This window comes from Bos taurus, chromosome 13 (genome assembly GCF_002263795.3).
Source record: "Bos taurus isolate L1 Dominette 01449 registration number 42190680 breed Hereford chromosome 13, ARS-UCD2.0, whole genome shotgun sequence".
Taxonomy (NCBI): domain Eukaryota; kingdom Metazoa; phylum Chordata; class Mammalia; order Artiodactyla; family Bovidae; genus Bos; species Bos taurus.
Window position 1 is genome coordinate 76,251,143 of NC_037340.1, and position 19,196 is coordinate 76,270,338.

Consider the following 19,196-nt stretch of genomic DNA (forward strand, 5'->3'; position numbering starts at 1 on the left):
CTGGCTGCAAATTGTTTTTGCACCAATCAACTCGCTGAGAAAGATCTATACTTGTGATCATTAATACAAATCATTAAAAAGGAGTGGCTTGGATGCATATAAATCACCTTTTCTTGGTGCTTAAAAGACTGATTTCAAAAAGGGTGTAGATTTGCATTGGGATCATCACCACAATCTTATGTTTGACTGCAAAGGCTTTTCTGGTCAACCTTTAAGTTTGTTGCCCCCGACAATATTGAGTTTCCCTTTGACAGTGGACAGAAGCTAAAAGCCCGCCCCTCACCTGGTCAACTGTGGCGCTCCTCAGCACAACCCCTGGGAGCCTTCACAATCTGGCCCCCTTCCTTCTCTCCAGGGTCATGTTATGACCCTTCCCCAGGCGCTGGCCACATCTGTCTCCTTGGTCCTGCCTCAGGGCCTTTGCACACGCTGTACCCTGTGCTAGGAAGGCTTTGCCCCAGATTTTCACAGTACAAGGTAGTATTGACTACCATGTCTATCATCATCACTGTTAGTAAGAGGGGGAAATCCAATTTATAGGACAAGGAAAACGCACAGGGGCTTGTATGCTGTGTCGTACGGCAGACACACGTGGCTACTGAGCACTGGAAAGGGGCTGGTCCTGAGCTGTCCTCTATAGAGGTGTACCTGCCAGATTTCAAAAGCAATAAAAAAATATAAACTATGCCAGAAGACTCTTGAGAGTCCCTTGGACTGCAAGGAGATCCAACCAGTCCATTCTGAAGGAGATCAGCCCTGGGATTTCTTTGGAAGGAATGATGCTAAAGCTGAAACTCCAGTACTTTGGCCACCTCATGCGAAGAGTTGACTCATTGGAAAAGACTCTGATGCTGGGAGGGATTGGGGGCAAGAGGAGAAGGGGATGACAGAGGATGGGATGGCTGGATGGCATCACTGACTCAATGGACGTGAGTCTCGGTGAACTCCGGGAGTTGGTGATGGACAAGGAGGCCTGGTGTGCTGCGATTCATGGGGTCATAAAGAGTTGGACACGACTGAGCGACTGATCTGATCTGATGCCATTAATGATGTTTTTATATTGATTACATGTTAAGATGACAATAAATTAGATATATTGGGTCTTTAAAAAATTAATTTCCCCAGCTTTTTACTTTTTTTCTAAAAAAAAAAAAGTGTAGCCACTAGGAAATTTAGAATTACTTATGTGATTTGCATTTGTGCCTCACTTGATAGATCTCAAGGGTAGCGCTGTGTGGGGTTTAATGTGAAGAAATGGAAATGGTAAAATCAGTGAATTCGAAGGGGGAGAAGACACAAGTAAAGGAGAAACGGGGCTGATGCTGAGAGACACCCCCAAAGGTGAGCGGGACATGTAAGTGGAATTTGACCCCAGGAGCAGAAGGTCCAGCTGGTTGACTCTGGGGGCCTCACTCCTGGTGGCCTCATGGATGGAGACTTCTCATGTGAGTGGAAATGTGGTGAGAGGTGCCTCATGAAGATGAAGGTGTCCAGCTGGGTGGAGGAGCCCAGGGACTCGCTTAGGAGGGAGAGGGAGGAGGCCAGGAGGGTTTACACAGTGAAGCAAGGACACGACCAGGGGAGCGGGGGGCTGTGTGAGGGATCAGGGAGGGCATCCTGCTGTAAACGAGCGCCATCTCGGCAAGGGCCCTCCTCCTCACCTGCTCTACCTGGACCAGAGGGGAAACAGTTCAGGATGAGAGGCGACCGTCCCCACCCTCCTAAGCCACCACCCCGGAAACTGAGTCAGGTCACTAGCAATAGCGGCCACCCTCCCTTTCCCGAGATGCCACCAAGGAAGGCTGAGCCCGCCCTTCCTTGGGTTAAGACTGGTGCCACCTGTTAAGATGGGCGGAACAGGGGTGCACATTTGCAGGGGTGTGTGCACACACACACGCTGCCCAGGCTGGCTCCCCCTTTTTGTTCAGCATCAGCTCAAGTATCACCTCCTCTGAGAGGCGCCCCCTGATTACTAATCCAAAGTAGAATTCACCGCAAGCCAGAATCCTCTACAGTTACCCCAGAATGTTTCTCCCTTCTTGAAATTATCTTCCGTATGAACTAGCAATGACCTTGATTATCTGTCTCCTGCATTCCATGAGACAAGAGACGATGCCTGCCTCATTCATTACTGAAGTTCCAGGTCCTAGAATGTGGCCTGGAATGTGGTAGGTTCTCAGTAGAAATTGGACAAGTCATCAACTGGTCTTAACATCTCTTTTCCTTAGGACTTTGGAGGAATCTAGAAATGGTTCTCATTAGGAAAACGTTGGAGGCCCCTAACCTTGAGAACCCAGCTATGCATCCCCGTGTGCAGGGCCACCCCTGGGACTCGGTTCAGTCCATTAGATGTGAACTCTGCAGGGTCAACCTGAGCATCTGCTTAAGGGGTCGAGACCCGGCACGGCGAGCCTGGGGGATGCCGCCTGCCAGCAGCTGGGCGCTTACCGAGCTCCACGTCCTGGTCGTCTGTCAGTACCAGGATGATGTTGGGACGAATGTTTCTGCGATCCCTCTGAAACCTGCCTTTCAGGCGGTGGTGGGACAGGAAGGCCGCACTTCCGTCCAGTAGAGAGAAGACTGCTGCAGAGAGCAAGCAAAGCAGGATGCCGGCGGGGGCCATGTTACGTTTCCGCGGATTCCCTTGCTTCTGGAGGGATGCAGGAGTCTGGAGCTGTGCTCCGCGGATTTGTTTCTCTTCCCTCTCTACTCACGGACCTAGAGGAAGAGGAAGCGAGTTAGGCCACAGGTTGCATGATGGTATCTTCGATGGCTTCTGGCAGGGGCGGCGAGAACTTCTTTGATCAGTGATAGCTACAGCGGAGCAAACACCCAATTCGGTTAAAGTTGCAAGAAAAGTTATTTGCAACTGGCTCAGGCTTTCCTGGCTGGCAGGAAAGCCTCCGGACACCACTTCTGCAGACAGCATCCCTCCCCTGGACTCAGCCATCCTCTGGATATGTCTGTGTGAGCCCAGGTCCCAAGTCAGGTAGTCGGCCTGCCTCCCAACCCTCCGACCAACACAAGAGAAATCACTCCACAGTGAAAGGAAAGGAAAAAGCCTGGGAGAGCAGAAATTTCTGGTCATCTCTTCTCTGCCAGCGCCAAGTGCCACAGAGGATGCAGAGATGAGCGGATGCACCCCCAGCTCTCAGGTACGTGTGATTCGGGGAGACAGGTCTGGACCAGCCAGGCTGATCTGTGGGCTAGGCGACTCTGTATTTCAGTCTTAGCTCCATCACTCACCAGCTGGGTCTCCCCATCAACAAGCCAGTAAGGAACCTCAGTTTCCCCATGAATAAAACGGGGATATATGACTGTTGAAGAACTCAACCCAAGGTGGGGGGTGTTCACAAAGGTCCCCTGTCAGTAGGTCCTGTGATGGGGTAAGATGTCCATATTGGTTTTAAGTTGCAAAACAAAATGACAGCAGAGAAAGCTGAGAGCTCAACAGCGGAGGGAAGAGAAGCGTCAAGTCCCCTGTGACCCTGGTCAGCCCCTTGACTCAGGACAGATGGGGTCACCAGCAAAGGGCGGGAGAAGGAAGGCGGGGTGGCTAACCTGGTCTCAGGCAGGTCTCAGGTCTCGCTCTGCTCTTTGCTCTCTGCAGTCTTTTTTTTTTTTTTTTTTTTTACTTCTTGAGGAAATGAGCCTTCAACTCCTGTCCAGATATAGACCTTTTGGTCTCATCTATTTAAAACGAGGGAAAGAGCGAACAAGCAGACGTGTTGGGAGGAAACCAAGCTTGTCGGCCTGAGTCACCGTCCCCATGACCTTGAAGGACTCCTTCTGCCCCTGCTGTCACTGGGAACCCTGCCTCGCCCCAAGCCAGAGCTCAGGGAACTCATCGAGGACGCCAGGGTCCTCAGCAGGGGGTGTGTGGTCTCTGTGACCCCACCTGGGGATGGCACCAGCTGCCTATGAGGAATCCCACTTCCTCCCCAACCTGCTGTTCCCACCTCCATCCTCTCAGAGGCAGCCAGCAGGGTCTTCCTAAAATTCAGATCCAAACATGCAACTCACAAGGCCTGGGTAAGGCGAGACCAGGGAGGTTCTCAGGCTCCAGGTCTGAAGGGGCTCTCACTCTAGGTGGGCAGGTGTAAGATGATCAGCTAACCTTAGTCCCAGCCCTGTCACTCACCCATTCAGACCCTCCCCTGGCTTCTCAGGGCTCAAGGTACAATATGCAAACTCCCAACAAGCCTTATGGGGTTGGGGCAGTGGGGGGCGTCCAGCCCTGCCCACCTCTCCCCCATCCTCCCAATTGCTCTCAGACGCATGGCTTTTTTCTGTCACTCAGACAAGACTTTGCCTTCCAATGTGGGGGCTGCAGGTTCAATTGCTGGTCTGCGAGCTAAGATCCCACATGCATCCCGGCCAAAAAACCAAAACATAAAACAGAAGCAATATTTGTAACAAATTCAGTAAAGACTTTAAAAATGGTCCACATCAAAAGAATCCTTTAAAAAAAAAAAAAGGCATAAGCACAGTATTTAGAAAAAGAAAACTTTCTACCCAAGGATAAATAAAACAGCCGCATCCCTTCCCTGTAGAACTAACCACACAAAGTCAAAGAGAGCAGAAATCGGGCTGCCCCATCTAACAGCTTCTGGTTCACATTTAATGCTCTAAGCTGAGCCCTGGGCTGGCGGCTCCCACATCTGCACTGTCTCTGCGGGAAATTAGCAGGTGTTGAAAGGCGACAAAGCACATTAGCACCATCGGGAGACTTTCTGCTGGAGGTAATGGGAGGCTTGAGAGGGTTCAAAGGAGACACGCGGAAGATTCTAGTGGTCCTTGAATTACCCCCGATCATGGGAGGGGGTCCTCGAATCATGTTATCAGTCCATGTCCCACCCCCTTTCGGGAAACAAAGAAGACTGCTTTGTGCTTTGCACTTGAAATGTGCTCTTGACTGGTACCCCAGTTGGGCCACTAAAATGGACATTCACAAAGCAAGCAGGGAAGCCTGGCGCGCTGCAGTCCATGGGATCGCGAAGAGTCAGACACGACTTGATGACTGAACAACAGCGAAAGCAAGCAACCCAATCACAAAATGGGCACAAGACCTATATAGACATTTCTCCAAAGAAGACATACAGATGGCCAAGAGGCACATCAAAGGGTGCGTCGAGTCGCTAATTATCAGAGAAATGCAAATCAAAACTACAATGAGGTATCACTTCATGCTTTTCAGAACGGCCATCATCAAAAATCTACAAAAATTAAATGCTGGAGAGGGCATGGAAAAAAGGGAACCCTCCTGCACTGTTGGTGGGGATGTAATGTTGCACCACTGTGGAAACAGTATGGAAGTTCCTTAAAACCTTAAAAAAGAGTTACCATATGATCCAGCAATCCTGCTCCAGGACATACACTTGGACAAAACTATAATTTAAAAAGATACATGCATTCTATGTTCATAGCATCACTGTTCACAATAGCCAAGACATGGGAACCACCTAAATGTCCATCGACAAATGAATGGATAAAAAAGATGTGGGATATATTATACCATGCAATACTACTCAGTCACAAAAGAGGAGGAAGTAATGCCACTTGCAGCAGCAAGGATGAACCTAAAGACTGTCACACTGAGTGAAGCAAGTCAGAGAAAGATGATGATCATTTGGTATCACTTAACGTGGAATGTAGAAAACTGATACAAATGACCTTATTTACAAAACAGAAGCAGACTCACAGACATAGAAAACAAACTTATGGTTACCCAAGGGGAAATGGGAGGGGTTAGGGACACATTAGGGGTGTGGAATTAACAGATACACACCACTATACATGAAATAAACAACAAGGGTTTACTCTATAGAACAGGGAACTATATTCAGGATCTTGTTACAACCTATAGTGGAAAAGAATCTGAAGCTGTACACCTGAAACTAACACAATATTATAAATCAACTACAGTTAAATTTAAAAAATGCACATTTATGTTCCTTCAGATGGACAATGAATGATAATAGGGAGAGAATTTCTAAGGGAAGCCCTACAAACAGCAACTCTCATTTTACGCATATCAACTTGTTTAATAAGCATATATGCCCATCAGTATTATACCCATTTTATGGATGAACAAGCTGAGGCACAGAGAATTATGATGAAAACACTCTCCCATGATCGTATGGCCAAACAAGGGGGCAGAGATGGGGTTCAAACCCAGTCTGGCTGGAGTCAGCAGCTCAACAAGAACCTCCTGGAAGTAGATTTCTGGGTAACTTTCTAAAGGTCTCCCAACCTCAGTTTCCTCACTTGCCTCTGAAGCAGCAGGAGGCCAGGTGCCCTTGGAGGGTCTTTTTGGCTCTGGGCCTGTGATACGGAGGAACAGGGGGCCTGGACCAGACGGGGGTTGGAGCTGGGGGATACGGTTGGCTGGACTCTTCCTGGGACCCTTAGGCTGTTCCTCTCTGCTCCCGGGCAGCTCTAACCTTCCAGCCAGGATGCTGATCCTCTGGATGGGAGTCAAAACTCCACGACCAGAGATCAGAGAATAACAGGAGCTAATTACTTCATCAGCTCAAGTCATCAGTAGGTCGATTTTTGATGAATTCCCCCAGCTCCCACTTCCCCCAGCTCCCACTTCCCCTGGCCTGGGGCCAGCCCCTCTCTGGATGCTGGAGAAATCAATTAAAATGACGCAAGGGATTCTGCCTCCATTTTTCTCCTTCTTAGTAAAGATTCAGAGAAGCTGAAGTGAGAGCATATCTGGTGAATCTGCGCAACCCTAGCTGAGTGACACTTTGTCCATCCCTCGGACCCTTCTGCTTATTCCCACCAGCTGGGTTCCCTTCCTGCTCTTCGTCCTGTGTCTTCCTCACAGACCTTGGCAAAGCCAAATCGGCCCAAGAAGACATCACTGGAAAAGCCGAATGCCCTGAGTGTTCAGAAACAGCACTCCTGCTTCTGGATTTATCTGATTTGCAGAGAGGAGCAGGTCTCAGTATCATAGCTTTGGGCCCTCATGCGGGCCTGTCCGGGAAGACCCACATGGCTATTTTCCTCTGAGGATCCCCAAACTCAACAAGAATGGCTGAGAGGAGTTCGGGAGCAGTCGGGCAGCCCAGGGAGAGGCAGCGGGAGAGGAAGAAGCAGGCAGAAGTGGAAGCAGGAGTTGATGGGACAGGAGGTGAGAAGAAAGGAGACTGGGATGTGGAGATCCCCAGAGCCCCTGGCTCAGACCTGGGTCCCGCCTACGTGGTCCAGAGAGCCAGACCGCGTATGTCTCCCTTCACTCACTCTACAAATAAGTATTTAGGGTTACGTGGTAGGGTAACCCTGTCTGGGTTATGACAGCCTCATTTGTTTCCCTGCTTCCACACTCAGCTCCTTCTATCAAGCAGGCAGAAGGATCCTGTTAAAGACAAAATTTGCCTTCTTCCACAGCAGAGCCCTCCAGGGCTCCCATCTCATGCCAAATAAAACTCCCAAGCCCTTCAAAAGGCCTAGAAGACCCTGTGCCTTATGTCCATCCCCTTCGGACCTCATCACCTCCCCCCCCCCCACCCTTGCCCACTTGGCTCTGGTCACTTGGCACCTGTGCTGCTCCTTGCCCAAGCCAGGCATGTCCCCACCCCAGGGCCTTTGAATGTGCTGTCCTCGCTGCCCAGAGCCTTCATTCAGATCTCTTCATTGCCTAAGCCAGGCATGTCCCCACCCCAGGGCCTTTGAATGTGCTGTCCTCGCTGCCCAGAGCCTTCATTCAGATCTCTTCATGGCCCTTTCCTCACCTCCTTCAGGTCTTTGCTCAAATTTCACCTCTGCAGGTTAAAACAGAAAGCTCTTCCCTCCCTAGGAGCGCCTACCACCTCTGACAGCTACATATTTTACTTATTTTTTTGTCAGTCTCCCCCACAAGAATGTCAGTTCTTTGATGGTATGGATTCTGGTCAGCTTTGTTCACATCTGTACCATTAGTCACTCAGTCGTGTCTGACTCTATGACCCAATGAACTATAGCCTGCCAGGCTCCTTTGTCCATGGAATTCTCCAGGCAAAAACACTGGAGTGGATAGCCATTCCCTTCTCCAAGGAATCATCCCAACCCAGGGATTGAACTCAGGCCTCCTGCATTGCAGTCAGATTCTTTACCATTTGAGCCACCAGGGAAACTCAGGTGGGGGCATTGATCACTCCCTTTTTCTGCTTATGTGCAGTTTGAACATAGGCTAGACCATGTGACCCAAGTGGAGCCAGTCAGCACATTCCATCTCTTTAGTTCCAATGATTGGCCCAGAGACACACACGTGATCCAAGCCTGGCCAATGAGAGAGAAGTAGGAAACAGCAGGGTGGATACCGAGAGCTGGAAAGGGGTAAGCCCAGCCCAGCTACCAACTGGAGCCTGAGAGAGGATGCTGGTGTTGGTGGGCTAAACCAAGTAGCACCTTGGAGCCAGTTACAGGTTCAAACAAGTGCCCTTTGTTGCTTAAGCTGATCTGAATTGGGGCTGTCATTTGCAACAGGAAATGCCCAGATCAACACAGTAAATCCCTAAAAGAATAATGAGGAAAAATGAGGAAGAATTACAATTAAATTTTAATTATTTCATTCTGCTTATTGCAGAACTCGGCCAATACTAAACACTTTTCCTGTGTTAACTCAGGACACCTTTCAACAACGCTGCTGCTAAGTCACTTCAGTCATGTTTGACTCTGTGGGACCCCATAGACGGCAGCCCACCAGGCTCCCCCGTCCCTGGGATTCTCCAGGCAAGAACACTGGAGTGGGTTGCCATTTCCTTCTCCAATGCGTGAAAGTGAAAAGTGAAGGTGAAGCTACTCAGTCATGTCCGACTCTTCACGACCCCATGGACTGCAGCCTACCAGGCTCCTCCGTCCATGGGATTTTCAGGCCAGAGTACTGGAATGGGGTGCCATTGCCTTATCCATCAACAACGTTAGGATGCTCCAATTGTGGGTGAGGAAGCTGAGGGCATGGAGAGGTTCGAGAACTTTTCCAAGGTCGTGCTGCTTGGATGCTGAATATTATCCCTTGACTGACCCCCTCCCCGTCTCCTGTCCTCTCTTCCCTGTGCCCCAGGAGGTTCACTCGGCTGGAGCACGTCAATGAGCTCTGTGCTAAAGGAAATGCTGCCCAGAGAAGGGAGGATGGGAGGAGAGAAAGGCCTGGGTAATTTCCAGTTATCTTCCCTGTCCAGTTGCTATGAACGGAGCATATCCCTCATTACTCTACTGAAGGCCACGGCTCCTGTGGGTGGCCCTTGCCAGGTTCCAGCGAATGCCCCCCACTGTCCCCTAGCCCCAGAGATCTGTATTATTCATTTTACATCTCTGTGGGAGGCACCATCTATTTCCTGCAGGGCACCTGTGCTGATAAAGCAAGCAGATAGTGTGCCCGAGATTTACACCCAGATATCCTGACCCTAGAGTCCTCTCTTGACTCCTCCGTTTACTTGGAAACTGACATATGATACTAGAAGCTGAGGTTAAGTGTGTTGTAGAAACAGGAAGAGAAAGAGGGAACTGCTGATCTGTGGGCAGGCAGGGATGGCTGCATGGAGTCCTTACAGAGAAACGTTTGAGAAGCCTAAGAGGGACAAAGTTCTGAAAAATCCACAGGATTTGGGTGGACTGTGAAGAAGGCACAGAGGACAGAGTGCCTCAGGCTGGGGAAATAGCTTCAGCAAGTAGCAGGCAGTGTGGGAGGGGTGAGATGTGTGGTCCCAAGCCTTCCAAGCCTAGAAACTGTCTAGACAGAGGCTGACACACACACATCTGGTAGACCCTGCACTCCCCCGGTATCTACCTTTTCTGGGGAGAGGAAGCTTGGCCATCCTTCTCTCCTCTCCAGGGCTGTCAAAGAAAGGACAGGAGCTCCTGCAATCTACAGTCCACAGACTCTCTGTCTCCCTGAGCCAAGTCCAAGGGTCAGGTGGCTCTCTGTAACTGTCCTTGGAATTTCAGCAGGAGGCAGAGAACCAAACCCACAGGACAGGAAATAGAAGGGTCCTTAGAGGATGGAGGGAAAGATCAGGTTTCAAGACAAGAATTCAGGATCTGGAAAGGAAGTTAGGGCGTAAAGAGAACAGCCCAAGAACCCAGTTGCCTGCAGAACTATTCAGGTATCAAGAGACTCTCGAACGCCTGCTCTGTCCCGGGCATAGTTCTTGGCACTGCATATAAAACAGTGGGAAAAAAAGTATCTGCCCTCATGGAGCTGACATTCTAAGGAGTCAACATATCAGAAGCTGGAGTCGAAAGAGTCCAGCGAATGGTGAAAAGTGTCAGAAAACATGATCGGAAATAATGATCAACCACAGGTACTCTTAGAATGGGGTCATGGATTATAGAGCAAGCTCAGAGAAAGTTTAAAAATGATATACTTGAAGTCTTGAGAAGCTGAGCATCAAAGTGTTTTGCATACCACCATATAATTCACACTCAAATATCTGAGCAGAACCCTTATCAGACCTGAGCCCATCCGAGCCTTCTGAAGGCCCTGCCTCAGTGACCAGCCCAAGAGAGTCATCCAGGCGCTTCGGTGTGACTATGAAGAGGTACCTCTTATTTCCAGCTGGCTACCTTGGTCCACGTCGGTCCACCACAAGGATGAGGGAAGTGATGCCGTCTCGCCTCATGCAGAGTGGGATGAAGGCACCACGCAGAAGAAAACACAGCTTCGAAACAGAACGTTCTTGGGTTTTGCCAACATTTGAGACCGTGGATCTGGCCAAGCCCAAAGGAGGAAGATCCGCCTCCGGGGTCTTTGTTTCAGGCACCCAGGGATTCTGCTATGTCCTGCAATGGCTTTGAGGTCTCTTCTTTCTTTTAGGGTCACTTTCTCACACTTCGACTCTCTAAGGACATGAATCAAATTCTCTTGTTCTCCTAGGTCACTCAGAATTGCTTTCTTGGTCACTTGCAACCGAATGAGCCCAACCGGTAGAGCAGGCTGGGGGCAGAGAGTTGACTCAGGCGGCTTCCCAGCACCATCTGCCTCCATGTACAGACGCCCGATGACACAGCCACTAGCCCCTGGCCTGGGCCCCGCTATGCCTTATCACAGGCAGACCTTCCTTCTTATTTGCTGACGAGAGGAAGGTGGTGCAGAAAAGGGGAAGAAATGTGAGCGTGGGAGTCCTGAATTCTGGTTCTGATCCGCCCCAGTTTCCTCGCCTGCCAAGAAAAACAGACTGTTCCCCGGGCGCGGCCTGGGACTCAGGACCGGTGGAGCCTGAAGCAGGCAGGGAGGTCCTCCTCCCCTCCCTCCCTGCAGAGGCCTCCCTCTCTGACTCCTGGCCTCATCCAAGGTCTGTTCTCTTCAGAGCGCCCCTCACCGTGTCTGATTCCTCAATGCACTCTTCTGCTCGAGTTTGTATCTTGCAGGGAGTTGTTTTCCCCACCAGAAGCTCTGCACGGGTAGGGGCTGTCTCTTTCTCACTCCATAGCTTCAGCCCCTGGCTCAGCCCCCTGGGCGCTAGTTCTTCAGGTTAACAAATATTTACTGAGAACATACTCTGCACCGTAAATTAGGCTGAGAGCCGAACAACTGTTGCTTTCAAATTGTGGTGCTGGAGAAGACTCTTGAGAGTCCCTTGGACTGCAAGGAGATCCAACCAGTCCATCCTAAAAGAGATCAGTCCTGGGTCTGGACTGATGGGTTCACTGGAAGGACTGATGCTGAAGCTCTAATACTTTGGGCATCTGATGCAAAGAGCCGACTCATTGGAAAAGACCCTGATGCTGGGAAAGATTGAAGGTGGGAGAAGGGGCAACAGAGGATGAGATGGTTGGATGGCATCACCAAATCAATGACCATGAACTTGGGCAAACTCCAGTAGTTGGTGATGGACAGGGAGGCCTAGAGTGTTGCTGTCCATGGGGTCTCAAAGAGTCGGACATGACTGAGTGACTGAACAACTATACATCAGGCCCTGTTCTGTGTGCTGAGGAGCCAGAAATGAATACTCTGACGTGGATCAGACACCAAAATAAAAGACAAGCACACGAGGTGATGAGTCCTAAGGGAAGGGAGTGGGAAGTGCTGGTGTGGGGAGCTTGCATCGTTAAATAGGAGGGTGGCAAGGCCTGAGAGGACACTTGGGCAGAGTCCTCCAAGAGGTGAAGGAAAGTGCCTTGTGGATATTCGGGAGAACAGTGTTCCAGGCGCAGAGACAAATGCAAGGGTCCTGAGGTAGGAATGTGGCTGGGGTGTTGAGGAACATGATGGGGGCAAGTATGGTTGGGGTGGAGCTGAGTGAGGGGGGACCTGGAACAGTCTAGCCCAGGACTGCTGTGCTTGGATGTAGGTTTTACCAGCATCCTTCTGGCTGTGTGTGGAGAGCAGATAATAGGAGCGAGGGTGGACACACCAAGGCCAGTGAGACAATGGCCATGGACCATGTCTGGACTGGGGTAGGAGCAGCGAAAGGGTGAGAAGGGAGATTCTAAATATTGCTGGATGGATGAGTGAATGGCTGACTGAACAGAGGAAAGACCGGCACACGCCAAGTGATCCAGTGACTACTTCTGTGCAACAATTTACCTCCAAGCATCGCAGTGGAAATCTTTTTTTTTTTTTTTTAATGCTCAGGGACTTGGGTTCAGGAATTCTAGCAGGACACAGCAGAAAGGGCTGGTCTCTGCTTTATTGTGCCTGAGGCCACAGCTGGAAAGACTCAAAAGCTGGGGACCTGAATCCTCAGCTTGGTGGCTGTGGGCTGGAGCCTCGGGCCAGGGGTGGGAGGGGCTTCTCTGTGTGGCCTGGGCTTCACAGCATGGCAGCCCCAGGCTGGTGACTGATTTCTTCTGCAGCTTAGGGCGCCAAAAGTGAGCATCCCACCAGCCCGGGTGGGACTTCTCTTTAAAATTTATTTGGCTGTACTGGGTCTTAATTGCAGCATGTGGGATCTAGTACCCCAACCAGGGATCGAACCTAGGTCCCCTGCCTTGGGAGCTTGAAGTCTTAACCACTGGTCCACGAGGTAAGTCCTGACCTCATCTCTTCTGACCGAACCTCACTTTTCTGCTGTCCTCAGCATTACTCCCACCATTCTACTGGTCACCAGTGATACGTGAGCCTGGCCAGATTCACGGAGGGGACATGGGGCATGGCCCGCCTCCAGACAGAGGAATGAGAAGCCCACACTGGAGGTGCACCCGTGGGGGTTACCTTGTGGGCCCGAGGAAACACAGGAGGCCCTGCCAAGTCACGGAGGCCCGGGCACGGCAGGGGGTGGCAGCCTCCCCCCTGCACACGTCACCCTTCTAGGAAGTGAAACGGCGTCTGAGTCAGATTCCATCTGTCTGCACCTGCCAAGCTTTGGAGTTTGTGCCCACGCCCATATCAAAGATCCCCGAGCCCCAGGAAGTCCTGGGGTGACCGGAAGGTTCCCCCAACCCCTCTCCTCTTTTGTGAACGACCCAAAGGGGTTAGATCAATGGGGCCTGTGCTCAGCTGATTCTGAAAGGAGCAGAAGAGGCAGAAAGCGAGCTGCCCCAGGCATGAACGCATGGTAACTGCCTCTCCTCCTGTGCCACTTCAGAGAACAGAGGTGCCCCAGTTAGATCTGCATTGAAAACATTGACTTATCCCTGCTTTTTAAAAAGTCCCTTCTTTGTAAGTAGAAAGGAAGCCACCTCCTCAACACAGGAACCCAAACAGAAGTGGGTGATCTGATTTTGGGGAACTGGTCCTCACTTCCCCGGGTCCTTTCCTCCTGCTGACGTGAGCCGTGACCCTCTGCTCAGGGTCACCGTCCACTGGGAGGCTGCCCAGGCCACGAAGCTGTCAGCCCTGGTCACATGGGTGGGCTGCTGGCTTGTCCTGGTGGGAGACTTCAGCTAGGGGCTGCTGGGCTGGGTTTGGGAGGGATGTTAAGACAGCCTGGCTGGGCAGGAGAGCTGCAAACAGCTTCTCACCTTTCAGAACTCGGCCCAAGGGCACGTTGCTTCTCCCAGAATTGACCCTAGGGTTTGATAGGCAGCTGCCAGGAACGTTCTGGGAAGATGGGCAGGGGCTTCTGGTGTGGAGCTAATGGTCCGCTCAGCTCCCGAAAGGGTGACCTGATTGACCTTGACCCCAGCACCCCACACGTCAGGGTCTCGGAAGCTCTGCTCGTCACCTGCACTCACGTTTGTGCAGGATAGTTTTCTGTTCGCCCCCTTTCTTATTTCAGTAAACGCAGTTACAGAGGCAGTGTTCTCCCTCCGCGGGGAATGAGCGCCACCTGCCCTAAACCGGGGTCTTTCGACTTGGGCACTGCTGCCTTTGGGGCTGCGTCATCCTCTGCAGCGGCTGCACATTGCAGGGCGTTGAGCAGCGTCCCTGGCCGCCACCTGTTAGACGCAAGAGGCACCCACCCCCAATGGTGGCGTAAAAAATGTCTCCAGATATTGCCTAATGTCCCCTGGTAGGGGGCAAAATTGCCCCCAGGTGAGAACCCCAGCCATAAACAGACAGCAGCACAGAGAAACAAATACAGTGACATTACGGTTAAATTCCTGCTTGCCAAGGACACTGGACATTTTCTTGCAAGCAAAGCAGGACTCCTTGATGACTCAGAGGTTAATGGCCGGGGCAGGGACTCCTAAGATGAGGACCCCTGGGTCCCGCCCACCAGGAGCCAAGACTCAATCCACTCAGTGGGACCAGGTGGGCTGGAGGCGGGTGGGCTGGCTCACAGGAAGTTTGATGTCGTAATGGTGCCCTGTGGAGACACACCCGTGTGCTGTGGCCTTTGTCTAAAGTGAGGACACAAACCCAAATGCCTGCAGGGCCCAGGCAAGAGCCGGGAGTGAGTGACAAGGGTTTAGGGTCACAGGGAGGGGTGGAGAGTGCCCTGCTGGAGGTGCCGTTCTCAGAATCAAAACAGTCACTACATTTTAAACACTGAGCTGGCCAAACAGAGCTCCCCTGGAGCTTGCCTGGGGGCCCATTTGCAGCCCTTCAAAGCTGTGTGGTCTTTTCTGTGCACCTACTCTGTGCCAGTGCTGTGTGGAATGCTGGGAAACAGCAGGCCAGGCCTCTGTCTTGAAGGAGCTGACATCCTGGTGGTGGAGACAGATTTAATGAATGAAGATGAATCCCAGATGATCTTAAGAGCCTTGTAAGGAGCTGTCAGGATGACAAGATAGGGGAAATCAGGGGAAGCCTCTGGGAGGTAGTGTCTGAGCTGACACCAGAGGTGGGGTAGAGAGTCAGTCGTGGGCACGATGCTTTCTAAGCAAGGGAAAGGCCCTGTGGTAGGAACGAGCAGGGTCCGTGTGAAGATCAGAGCAAAGACCAGAATGGCAGGAGCAGGAGTGGCCGCCTGGTATAGGTGAGGCTGCTCGTTACCTGCCCTCAGCCCACGCTTTCCTGGTAGGCCACGCCTGCCACCCTTCCTGGGTGTTTAGGGGAAACAGGAATCAGATACAGTTCTTCCCACCTCTGTTCTTTGTTCTTTTGTCTTGGCTGTAGACAAAAGCTTCCCTGGCAGCGAGCTACAGACTTATTTCTGCAAAAGGCCTTTGGCCAAAAGCAATAAAGTCGGACCTCAACAGAGTCATTATTCACGCCTAATTGTGGGCTGGTTCTCGGTGTAGACAGCCATGGCCAGGGCTGGCGATTCCAGTCCCACCCCCTCCCATGTGTTAACCCCACCCGTTCTCCGCACTGTTTACCCCCACAGACCCTGTATTTAGGTTTTCAGAGATTGTAGTTTTTTGTATACACATTAAAGAGGTGAAAGGCTATTTTGACTGCCTGGTATTTATAATCCAGTTATTTCTCCCCTTTCACCCAATCTGCAGCCATGTGTACCCTGCTCACTCATCACGCCCTGCTATTAGCAGATGCGTGTCTCATTAGCTCACCTTGGAAACAGCCTGAAGCTTACAATCATTTGAGAAGCTTGTACTCACAGGCGGGGGAGGGCGTCTAAAGCAACTTTTACCAAATAACCCGCTAAATTTAGAGATGGAAGTCAGGGAGAATGTCGAATGACAGATCTGTTCCCAACCCTGGCGTGCTGTGCTGTCTAATTAGCAGCAGCTGGAAATAGCCTGCCACCGGGGAGGAGCGCCTGGGTCAGAGGTGTTCTGGGAGCTGGATCGGTCTCTGGGGGACTCACCGGGTGTCACAAGGTTACTGGGTATCCAGGTGCACAGTGGCTGGAAGAAGGGGAGTGGGGTCCGGGCTCCCGGCGTCCATGGTGGGGAGGCAAGAGCCCACCCACTGGGCTGGCTGGTCCGTCACCACCGAGCATGCTCTCCTTTCGAAGGGCCAGCTTCAATCAGCCCCATCTTTGGAGTGAAGATGCTGAGCATGGCCAGGATTCTGGGAGCTAGCTTTGGCCCACATAATGAAGGTGGGGCTCCCAAACCCCTAGCAGTGCCTGAAATACGGTGTCCCTGCCTGGAACAGCATCATGCAGACTTGGGCATACACTTATACCAGACTTGAAAAATATTCATCCATCCATCCTCCATCCGTTCATTCTACAATGCTGACTGCTCATCTTGGGGCAGAGCCCCTTATTCAGGGGCTGTGCAGAGGTTTCTAACTCCTCCTTTCTGGCCAGCATCTGGTCCCCTTCTCTTGACAACAGCACCCCAATTTCCTTTGGAGGATTCTCTCTCTCTCCTGCTAAGATGCCCCACCCTCTCCTGCCATGTCACCAAAGGGTGACCACATGACCAAAGCTGTCCAGTCAGACTCTCTTAATGGGCCCCTGACCCTCAAATGGAACGTTAAGAACAGAAAAAGCAGGGGGGCATTTATCTCCTTGGAACCCCTCCTCCACGAGGCTGCCAGCCACTCCTGCCCCTAGACCCCTAGAACTTCTGAAGCAGAAGCCTTAAGAAGGCCTGGCAGCTTTTATATGTGTGCTCTTAGATATCAGGCTATCCTGAGACACTACACTGTGAGGAGGTACAAGCAGCCATGGGGAAAGACCACGTGGAGGAGCATGGAGCACTTCAGCTGATGGCCCCACGTGAGCACCGTTTCTGGACCAACAGTCGCTGGCAGCCATTCGGGTGGAGCCATTTTGGACCTTCCAGCTGGCATCACTCAAATCGAGAACCACCTGGCAACCCATAATCTTGTTAGAAATAATCATTGCTTTAAGCCACTGAGCTGGGAGTGATCTGTTACACAGCAGACGCACAGCTAAAGGACCTGGAATGACACTGATGAGAGCCTGTTCCTGAGACTGGAAGGTTTCCTACGGTGAGTCGAGATGTTCGGTCTCCTGGGGCCAGTGGCTTTACTCAGAAGAACACTTAGGGAGAACATCATTCATTCATTCTTTCAATCAGTTTCAAACAGCTGGTACACTGCTATAAAGACAGACAAGTCGAGCTCCTTTTTCCTGTGGGGGCATCACATCCTCTGCCTCAGTTTCCTCAACTTTGAAATGGAGATAACAGGCCCTGGTTAAAAGGATTGTCATGATGATTAAAGGCTTCCCTGGTGACTCAGACAGTAAAGAATCCGCCTGCAATGCAGGAGACCCAGGTTCAATCCCTGGGTCAGGAAGATCCCCTGGAGAAGGGAATGATAACCCACTCCAGTATGCTTGCCTGGAGAATCCCATGGACAGAGGAGTCTGGCGGGCTACAGTCCATGGGGTTGCAAAAGAGTCAGACATGACTGAGCAACGAACACTTTCCTGATGATTAAACGCCTGGCAACAAGCACCCCATAGATACTAGATTTGAATGAAGTTGTAACGTATTGCCCCTAGAAGGGTGGCCGTTTGGTGTGAACAAAGTGTAGCAACAAAAGACGAACACCAACGCTCATGTGGGCCAGGGAGGTCATGGAACTGAGTGACACGGGCGCGGTGTAAGGAAAACCTGAACCCCACGTCTCTTTCTTTCCAGCTCTCACTTCAGCACTTTTGACAGAGGCATCAGCACACAGAGGCCACTATGTTTGGGGGTCATGCACTTAGATGGGTGTGGAGTGAGACGGAAGTGGAGGCCAGGCAGTGCAGGGCCAAGTAGACTTTACTGTGGGGGCAGCGGGCCCCTGGACGGAGGGTTGTTTTGAGGAGCTGCCAGCCCCCACAAACCCTATTGTGACTTTGCAGAAATGCACTCCATCAAGGCGCTTACTCTCCTGCTTCAGGAGCCCTCCAACTTCAGCTGTATGTTGGGGCAGGGCAGGGGGGGCGAACGTGATACAGCTCATCAGCTCAGAAGTCATAGAATCAAGCCCTGAGCCCACTTATGCCTTCAGCCTGCTGCCGCCTCGCTAAGCTGGACGGTCCTCAGCAGTAGGAGGGAGACCAATGGCCTTTCTCATAAGCAGAGTGGCTCAAAGGACCACACAGGACGCTAGGTGTAAAAGCACTTCAAAGCTAAAAAGAACTGATGCAGCGATGATGGAAAGCAGTGTAGAGGTTCCTCAGAAAATTAAAAATAGAACTGCCACATGATCCAGCAATTCCACTTCTGGGTATTTATCCTAAGGAAATGAAATCCCTCAAAAACCTATCTGTACACCCCATGCTCAGTGAAGCATTACTTACAACAGGCAAGATATGGAAACAATCAAAGAGTCCATCGACGGGTGAGTGGACAAAGGAAATGTGGTATAGCCTACAGTGGATTATTCGGCCATAAAAATGAAGAACTTCTGTCACTGGTGACAGCACAGATGGACCTTAAGGCATTATACTAAGTGAGATAAGTCAGAGAAGGACAAATACTGCATGATCTCACGTGTAAGTGAAATCTAAAAAAGCAAACCCGTAACTGAGCTCACAGATAGAGAGCATATTGGCGGCTGCAAAAGTGAGGGGTGAAGGATAAGCGAAATGGGTGAAGGCGGTCAAAGGCACAGACTTCCACATATAAAATAAGTAAGTCTCATGCATGTGAGTTACAGCGTGGGACTATAATTAACAAGCTGTATTGTATGCTTGAAAGTTGCTAACAGAGTAGATCTGACAAGCTCTTATCATAGAAAACAAAACAAAACTAAGTATGTGTGGAATGGATGTTAAAACTTACTGGGGTAATCATTTTGCAATGTGTACATATATCAAATCATTATGTGTATACATCTAAAATGAACACAGTGTTACATGTCAATTATATCTCAACTCAAAAAAGCTAAAAAGGATCTACAAATAAAAGCAATAGTAATATCTGCCTTTGGAGGCAATGTCCCATGTGCCCACACACTGTTCTGGTGTTTCACAGTAACTCTAGGAGGATGCTACTGGGATTAC

General features: G+C 50.9%; 1 protein-coding gene across 11 annotated transcripts in view; it reads right to left on the reverse strand.

The window, feature by feature from the left end:
- SULF2 (sulfatase 2) overlaps nucleotides 1-19,196 on the reverse strand; it is a 125,842-nt gene that overhangs the window by 94,787 nt on the left and 11,859 nt on the right. For 5 of the 11 annotated variants that reach the window (XM_005214758.5, XM_005214757.5, XM_005214756.5 and 2 more), the window contains exon 2: nucleotides 2,449-2,718. In XM_005214758.5, coding sequence (XP_005214815.1) covers nucleotides 2,449-2,623 — 175 coding nt within the window. In that variant the 5' untranslated portion in view covers nucleotides 2,624-2,718. Of the gene's footprint in view, nucleotides 1-2,448; nucleotides 2,719-10,533; nucleotides 11,027-19,196 lie in introns of those variants that run through there. The other 6 variants (XM_010811497.4, XM_010811496.4, XM_010811495.4 and 3 more) reach the window with 2 other exon arrangements.